Source organism: Juglans microcarpa x Juglans regia, chromosome 6D (assembly GCF_004785595.1).
Source record: "Juglans microcarpa x Juglans regia isolate MS1-56 chromosome 6D, Jm3101_v1.0, whole genome shotgun sequence".
NCBI lineage: Eukaryota > Viridiplantae > Streptophyta > Magnoliopsida > Fagales > Juglandaceae > Juglans > Juglans microcarpa x Juglans regia.
This window is the reverse complement of record NC_054604.1, coordinates 4,773,022-4,782,279: the sequence shown is the minus strand read 5'-3', so window position 1 is coordinate 4,782,279 and position 9,258 is coordinate 4,773,022. Positions and strand designations below refer to the sequence as shown.

The following is a 9,258-nucleotide window of genomic DNA, read 5'->3' as shown; positions in this document are numbered from 1 at the left end:
TTTTAAAATTTTTAATAATATCTCTTATCATCATTATAATTTTTTAAAATTTTCACATAAATTAAAATAAATAATTTAACTTTTTAAATTTTTAAAGATGAAAATAATATTAAAAAATATTTCTAATAATATTTTATTCAAAAACGAGCTTTTAATCGGCCAGTGCTTGATTAAAAACAGGGTTTTCAAGGATTGTATAAAGTGGGATCAATGGACAACAGGAACTCTAGTTACTCTAAATGGATTTACAATCTAGCTCAATTTATTGTAAATGGATTTGCTCAAAAGATCTGAATATTGTAAAGCTTTTTTACCTTCTCTTCCCATATTAACTAGAGATTCTACGTTGCTTAGAACATTTTCCTCTTGCCGTACGGAATGATGCCACTGAGAAAGCTCGTTCCAAAAATCTTTGGACAACAGCTACCAAATATGATTTTATACGCTGGGTCAGAACAAGAATTATGGGCATAATAACATCCACCATTTGCAAGAAAATGATATACAGACCCCCCTAGAGATGGGGGGCAAATCACTCACAAAACATGGTCAGGTAGGTAACATCCTTTTCTAGCAGAAGTATCTTTCAGCATTGGCACTCGGGGACTGCCACATACGTTTAAGAGTAATCTGAATGAGATTCATAGAAATCACTGGGACAAGGAGACATGACCTCTTGCTCTAGTAACTGCAATACGTGGTTCATCAATGGCCGATCATCTGGATTTGCATCTGTGCATGTGGCAGCTAATTCCAGAATTGCTTCCACAGATTCCATCTCAGCATCTGTGCACCTTTTATCTAATACCTCGTCCAATCGGTTTTGTTTCAACAGCATATTTATCTACACATGATCAGATTAAGAATCCTTCTATGTATAGCATTCTACCTGAGGGAAAATAAGAGCATATTGAGGAAAGGAAATTTACGGAGAGCTTACCCAACCAACAACATTTAAGCCTCTCTTCACAAAAGTTGAATCAGTTGGTCTTTTTCCAGTTACAAGCTCAAGCAAGAGGACTCCAAAGCTATATACATCTGACTTCTCGGTAGCTCTCCCACTTTGCAGGTACTCTAAAAAATACAATGGATTAGTTGGTCTTAACCATTGGTATCAGTAAGATGGGGCAAATATCCAGGCAAACAAATAAAATGGCACATGAGGAACAAGGAGTATGACCCATAATTACTGGATATGATTTTTCAGATGTACACAACCCATACAGTGGGAAAGAAAATGAACGGAAACGATTCGAATACTCTTAATATTCTTTAACCATTTAAAACTACAACCATTTAACTAATATTAAACAAATATGGAGCTAAGTTCCCAGAGAACCACAATCCCAGCAACAATCACACCGTACATTTGAAGTCAAGCATAAGCGATCATCTATTTGCCCAGAAAGCAAGTAGATTCAAGGTAGAGGAAAGTGAGTGGTTCTAGCCAGCAGTTAAGCAGAAATGTGTCAGAAAACAATCTCATTGTCAGTGCTTTGGCATACCAAAGCCGTTATTTGATTGCTCAAAAGATTCTCTGCTGTAATCCACTAGATGGAGAATTGCAATGTGACAGAATAGCAAAGTTATTATTTTCAAAAAAAAAAAAAAAGAATAGCAAAGTTATTAAGGGAAAAATATTATTAGTTACACGTACAATCATTGCACAATGTAGCACCCTGATTTCTAAAATTTAGTTGAACACCATGATCTTCTCTATCCTTACTCTCTTTGGATTCTATATTGCTTCATAAATTTTATTTAACAAAAAGGGACACAAAGCACTTTATATAGTCTACAAAAATAACTCGAGCATGAAGATTCATAACCAATAGTGCCTTTAATTTCCGCTAAAATTCAATACAAATGAATCCATTGATTACAAAACTAAAAAGTCATGAGTTGAAAAAACCAAAAAACATGTCACGAAAACTAAAAGACCAATAAATTTAAATCAAAACTTGGCTTATAAAAAAGGTTTAGAAAAGCAAGATCATTATACATTTAGCTCATCCGCTCATTTAGTTAATATTATTGAATGTGACGATTGTGACATTTGATAGTCATGATCCAAGCGACTTTAATCTTAAAAAACACCAAAAAGAGCGCTTAAAGTTCACTTTTGTAATGCGCTTTGCTTTCGGTAGGCTAAGCGCTTTGGCCTCAGTGCTAGCGTGCACTTAACCAACATTGTACGTGATATATAATCACACAACCTGTTATTCTATAATAGGGAAACAATATAAACAGCAAGATTCTATGGGCTAAATAAGAATTACTCATAAAAATGGATAAATGACTGAACTTTTTATTAAGCGCAGAAATTGTAGAGGCTAAATCAAAATATACACCTGGTGCTAAGTAGCCAAAAGTTCCAGCAACAACGGTTGTGACATGCGCATCCTCGTCAACCAAAAGCTTGGCAAGGCCAAAGTCTGATACACGAGGCTCCAACTTTTCATCAAGGAGAATGTTGCTGGATTTTATGTCACGATGCACAATCTTTGGACAGCAGTCATGGTGCAAGTATGCCAGACCCCTGGCAGAACCAAGGGCTATTCTCAATCGGGCACCCCAGTTCAAGGTACGTTCTTCAGGCCCATGCTCTAAGAAGAAAAACACAAAAACGAAAAAGGCTAGAAATCAGATATCGCATTTCAAATTTTAGCACTTGTTAAATTTTATACATTGGGATACTAACTTGGATTCAAGTATTGGGAATACATAATTAATGACAATAAGCCAAAAAGAAAATAAAACCAAAACAAACAAATAATTCAGCCACCAAAGATGCATATATCTAGAAAGAAAAACTGAGAGACGACACTTTTCAGTGTTAAGGATTTTGGAAAAAATTTCTTGCAGCCATGTAATTTTCTTCAGGACTTACGACAGTCACGCGAATTAAGGGGACAAAAATCTCAAGTGCTGAAGTTGACCATCAAATTGAGAGATGACAAAAGCTAATTTTGTTCAGATATTTATTGTTTTTATTTCCACAATCCAGCACATTGCAGCATGTAAACAAAACCCACAAGATCCAGATTTGTGAAACATACCATGCAAGAAATCATCTAAGCTGCCCATAGCCATATAATCATAGATAAGAAGCTTTGAAGCTGGGAGTCTGCAGTAACCTCTCAGGTTTACTAAATTTATGTGCTTGATGCTACCCAATATCTCCAACTCTCTCTCAAATACTTGATCAGATCCTTCGCGACTTCGATCAATCCTTTTAACCGCAAATGTTCCGCAATCATTCATTACCATCCTGTATACAGTACCAAACCCACCCGACCCCACCACATCCTCTTCATCAAGAGATTCTAGCTTTTCTATGATCTCACTTGATGGGTATGGCAGGTCACCATGGAAAGTAATAAGTTTTGTGCCTGTTCATACATCAGATATTTACTGGCAATGAGAATTATTGTAGGGTAACAAAATAATTATATTTGATAAAGCATCCACTCACTTGCATCTTGCTGGACTTGCTTTTTGACCTCCATATATCTCTTAGCTGCTCTTTCCTTCTTTGATAGCATCCAAGCCCAGAGCAAAGCAAGCAGCACAACCAGCGCAAGGCACAATGTGGACATTGCGCCAATTAGCACTCCCTTTACATAATGAGAAGATCGCTTAGTAGGGACTGCAGAAACCCCACAATGAATAAGTATAAGTACCTTGAGCACATATCCAAATGCAAAATGGTCAAAAGTGACTTTGCTAGAGCTAGAAACCAGATCAAGTCAGACAATTCATCGGCCAACAAAAATCCCAGAAAATATGCTTAAACCAAGAAACTTACCTGCTGCTTCATCACTTGCAGCATGTGGTAGCACTACAGGGAATCCCATTGAAGTCCTACATGGCCTGTTTACTTGCCGGCCACAAAGGTCAAGATTGCCAATAAACCTATGCATAAGCAGCACATTTTTTAGTAAATGGAATGGGATGGACCATGAAACAAAATACGAGTGACTAAGATAGGCAGGAAAAAGAAGGCATTTGTAATTACGTCATTACCACATAGAGGTATACAACTAAATATTTTCTAGATGATGATGATTATTTCAAAACCTGAGTACTTCTGTTTTTATCATTCCACAACACTTTTTTTTATACAAGTAAGAAAATCATTCCATAAGACTTAAGAACGTAAGACTTGGTTGAGCATGAAATACCCCTCTGGATTGGGTAAAAGAAGGTAATGAAGAGGATTCCCCATTGCTTGGAAGGAAGAAAGTATTGCTCTTTATAATAATTCCAGATGTTTCTAATTGTAACGGTGACTAGTACTTTAGGAGTACAAGCTAAGATGTAGCTTGAGCTTTCCTTGAGTCATTACATAACCTCTCTTGCTACTCTCCTTTTTAATTCTACTCTCCTTTTTTATTAAAAAGGAGAGAGAACAGAAATATGCAGAATATAGAAGTTAGTTAAGGAATAAATAAAGTGATACATAAGAATCACCTTTGCAAAATCAGTCTCCAGCCCTTGCAAGTAGCTACTGATACAGCAAGATCTCTCTATTTTCTATTGCTTCTGTTCATTTTGTTTCTCTTTTCCAGAATTTTAGTGAAAGTCCAGATATTAATTTTACTTGAAGTTTTCCATTACAAACCAGCACAGAACATTCATTTTATCTCAAATGATTTAAAGCCACAGGATATGATTTACACCATAGGTTTTTTTATCAGTAATATATTATGAGTTACACCATACATACCAATCCACTACTCTAACTGACTAGCTTACTGCTTTCCTCCACACCTCAAATCCAAAGGCCAAATGTTAATTCCCTATGTTCCTTATTCCTTGCCACATGAACCAAAATGGGCAGTCAAGAACAACTGGGAATCAAGTAAAGGCATCCTCATGCTACTTCTGAATTTGATAGGTCCCTGTATCAATTCTACATGATAATTTCCATTATAAGCCACTACACAACTACTTTTATCTCAAATGATTCAAAGCTGCATATTATGGAGTTCCGCCATACAAACCAAACCAACATACCAATGCACTACTCTGACTGGCTAGTTTATTACTTTCCTCACCTCAAATACAAAAGCCAATGGTAATTCCAAATGTTCCTTTTACCAGGGCGCAATATACTCAAATGAGCATAGGCAAATAAAAAAAAAATGGCAAAGCCATGAAAAGAGTACTCACGAGGTGTTCCCAAATGTGCTTAGAGCTCCAAAATCTGGGATCTCACCAGAAAAAAAGTTTGTGGACAAGTTCCTAACACAAATTACACCAATATAAACTATCAGGATATTGTCTATTCCCATATATTATACAAGAATATGAAACTAAATAAGCCACATATCTATATATCTGGTGGAACTTACAGTGAGCGTAACCGTGTCAGACGGCCAATAGAGGAAGGTATAGCACCCTTTAACGAATTGCTTGATACATCCCTATATTCAATGTTCTGGTGTTACAAGCTTATCATGATGCATAATTATATTTATAAATAACCACTTATCAAAATAAAATTATATTTATAAATAACCACATCGGTAATTAAGTGATGAGCAAAAATTAACTGATAGGTATTTAAGTGTCTATTAGGAAGGAGAAATTAAATAACATCAAATACCATGTAGGTCAAAGATCTTACAATATGGTGAGAGAAGAAAGGTTGCCAATGTCAGGCGGTATGCCTCCTTGGAGATAATTTGCTCGCAAGTACCTAAAGGAATGTGGACGGGGGGCAGGGGGAGTCAATGCAAAGAATCAACCACCAAATAATCGAATACAGAAATTAAACAAAACTTTAAACAACTAAGTAGCGAACCGTTTCACTTACAAGGCCCGGAGCTCAGTACAATTTGTAATTTCATTAGGAATAATTCCATGTAAGCTGTTCTGGTGAAATGCCCTGGTTCACAAACAAAAAATAAAAACAACAGAACATTAAGAAAATTTTAAAAAGTAAAAGTTGTTTCAACTCATCCCTCTGATATTGGTTTTTGATGTGAAAATTAGAGGGAGAAGGACTTACAGTCTATGTAGTCTACTCAGTTTACCGATGCTGGGAGATATAGTCCCTCCTAGTTGCATGTAAGGTAGATTTCTGAAGAAACAAAAAAATACAATTTTGAAGAAGATTTACACTTCCAAAGTCAATAACATAGATGGTAAAGGAAGGTAAAGTGAAACAATATATGCATACTGAAGGATAGGGTCTAACATAAATGAAGCGGACTCGTTGGCGATAATACCATAGAAGGTAAAGTGAAACAATATATGCATATTGAAGGATAGGGTCTAACATACATAAAGCGGACTCGTTGGTCATGGGGATGGCAAGTGACACCAGTCCATTCGCATGGGGACACATCGGAAGCTTTCCAATTACTGAGGACGTTTCTAGTGTCATTCAAAGTGCTTTTGATTTCCAATAATGTCAGACCTGGAATGTAAAAATCACTTAGAAAGAGTATTACTTCCAAGCTTCATTTAGTTGCACAAAAATTTCAAGCTTTAAACCAAACATCTTTAGAATTCCCCTGAAGATAAAGCAAGCTATTTAACTAGGTTAGAGTTGCCTATTCCACCCTCACAAAACTGAGAAAAAAAAAAAGGAACAGAAACTAAAGGGAAAGCTTTCTTTCGTTACAATGGGTTCCCCGGCAATTTATCATGAACCAAAAAACTCAAGGAAAAAGAACATGAAATGCAACGTGGCTTTACCATCTTGATTGAGAGCGAGAGAGCTAGGGCTCAAAAGAGTAATCGCATAAATCAGAGAGAGGACCCAAACAAAAACACCCATTTCCATCCCTTCTTCCAAAATGGACTTTCTGGGTAGACTGCTCTTGGTATAGTATTCCCCGGCAAAAACAGAGGGGAGAGAGTGTGTGTGGAGTGAAGCTGAACTCCTATAATAACAGTAGTGGGTGGAGTAGAAAGGGGAGTGTCGTGATGGTGGGGGAAGACTTCCATGAATTATGATTAAACTAATAATTATTCGCAGCACGAAGAGAGAGAGAGAGAAGGAGGGAGTTCACTTTTCCCATATTTTTGAGCAGAGTGAAAGGCAGTCTTTTCAAAAATGTTACCGAAAGTCGTGCAGAAATAAGTAGCCGTTGTCCAATGGAAAACTCAAAAAAAAAAAAAAAAACAACACACCAAAAAAGAGAGCTTCAGCTCTATTCTCTCGCGTCGGTAAAATAGAAAACTCGCCTCTTTTCGAAGAACACGTGTTCGAAAACATCAACCTGACCCAATTAGAGCAAGCTATATGGCCACGTCAGACTTCAAGTGTTGGAAATGTTTCTGCGGAGAATAAAGGCCTATCAAGCTCTGCCCGCACACCGTACGTGTCTGCATAGTCAGTTACCGAGAGAGACATGATATCTGTCACCAAAGTTTTGAGTTCGCTCCAAAAATTCAAATTATTATATTTGTTTTTTCGATCAGTTTCAAACTATTATTTACTATTATTTTATGGGATTTACTATACATAGTTATTCTCAGTATGATTCATCACATCTATAACTTTTTTTATAGAATTTGAATAGAGATGTGATGGATCTGGTTTAATCTAATTTTAAATAAAATTTTAAACTCAATCAGTATATATTAGTTTTAGTTTTATATTTTTAAGACTCAATTCCGCATCCCTTATCTTCTAAATTAATACTTTTGATTTTATCGATTCTCGTCTAGTTCAGTCTGATTTTCTAGTTTTAATATATTATATTATATAATATTATAATATATAATACTATAGTAATAATATATTATAGATGATATATTACAATATACTGTAATATATAGTGATATAAGATTTTAAAACTTAATATTATATTAAATAGTAATTTATTATATAATATAAAACTATTTTATATATAATTATATATTATATATAAAGATTATATACAATATAAAAAATTATAATATATATATGAACAGGTCCAGTTCGATTTAAAAAAAAAATGAAAATCGGATCGATTTTGACCAGTTTTAAAAAAAATAAAACCGATACCGAATTGAACCAAAGTTGGTATCGGACAGAACCCACCGGTTCGTTCCGATTTATCGGTTCACTGATTTTTTTTACACCCCTAGATGTGAATATATTTTTCATGGGATATGAAGATGTTTTCATAGAATGTGGAGTGGTGAAGAATGGCTAATGAGAAGAACTTATTTTATTTTATTTTCAAATTGGACAAAAGAATTAAAATAATAAATTTTAAATTTTAAAATTGTTATGTAATTACCCACCAATTTGATAATAAAATTTTTTATAATATTTATAGCTACCTTTCTTTTTTTAATTAATAAGTAGTACTACGCAAACACATATTTTCTCTTTTAATTTAAATTTCAAATTTGGGATTTTAAAATTTTCACTATTTTCAGTAATTGGCACGTTAGCATAGCAGATATAACTATGTAAGTAAAATTAAAAATATAGATAACATTTTATTTAAACATAATCTCAAAATCTATCATTAATTAATTGTGTAAAGTATTATATATTACGTTATATTTTCATTCGTGGTTTAAAAGGAAGATAGAATATAATATCTAGTATCATCTTGATAGTTAAAAGTTAAAAAAATACAAATTTAAGAAATTAAAATAAAAATTGGTGATAACAAAAAATTTTGATTTTTTAAAATAAAAAATATTGAAAGAAGGTGACCATACAACCACTCCTCGACAGAACGAGTGGCCACACCAACCATCTATATTCAAAAGCTAACCCATTAGGTGCATATTAATACTAAATTAATAACAAGATACTAATTATGTCGAAAGATGTTTTTATATAAAAGTGTTTGTTAAAAGTTTCTAAAGAAGAAAATATTGCATCAATTGGTGCATATTGCAAAATAATAGCAACAGAAAATATCTCCACATTTCATGTCATCCATATATCTAGCATGCCTAACAAGCTTGTAAGCCACAAAATTATTTTTTTTTAAAGAAATTTTCATCATTCATTCATAAAAAAAATTTACATACATGACCGAATATATTATGAGATGTTCTCATGTGAAACATGATATCATAAACTAAAATAATGTATTTGAAACTCCACCAGTACACTATTTCCTTTTATGATTGGTTTGGTATTTATTATTATTGATACTTTCTACAGACAAACGACCAAGAGACAACACTCTCTACCTAAATAAAAACTCAATGTCACCCTTCATAGAAAAAAAGACTAAACATCTATAGACAAATGTCCGATAGACGAATTCTTTTTTTATTTTAATTAACAAT

The 9,258-nt window shown here is 34.0% G+C and overlaps 1 protein-coding gene across 1 annotated transcript; it reads right to left on the bottom strand.

Moving 5' to 3' along the window:
- Nucleotides 1–426: 426 nt before the first annotated feature.
- LOC121235999 (LRR receptor-like serine/threonine-protein kinase FEI 2) lies at nt 427–7,065 on the bottom strand. The gene is made up of 13 exons (XM_041132479.1): nt 6,709–7,065; nt 6,292–6,427; nt 6,017–6,088; nt 5,822–5,893; nt 5,633–5,704; nt 5,358–5,429; nt 5,176–5,247; nt 3,809–3,915; nt 3,476–3,649; nt 3,060–3,392; nt 2,352–2,606; nt 941–1,074; nt 427–844 (listed from the first exon to the last, which is right to left on the bottom strand). The coding sequence occupies exons 1-13, from the start codon at nt 6,794–6,796 to the stop codon at nt 620–622; spliced, it is 1,812 nt and encodes a 603-aa protein (XP_040988413.1). The 5' UTR covers nt 6,797–7,065; the 3' UTR covers nt 427–619.
- Nucleotides 7,066–9,258: the final 2,193 nt, after the last annotated feature.

Coding starts and splice junctions, on each gene's coding strand:
- LOC121235999 (XM_041132479.1), bottom strand. CDS start 6,796: ATGGAAATGGGTGTTTTTGTTTGGGTCCTCTCTCTGATTTATGCGATT. Junction 5,705..5,821: donor TGTACTGAGCTCCGGGCCTT/GTAAGTGAAACG, acceptor ACATTCCTTTAG/GTACTTGCGAGCAAATTATC. Junction 1,075..2,351: donor TTTTGGCTACTTAGCACCAG/GTGTATATTTTG, acceptor TGTATTTTTTAG/AGTACCTGCAAAGTGGGAGA.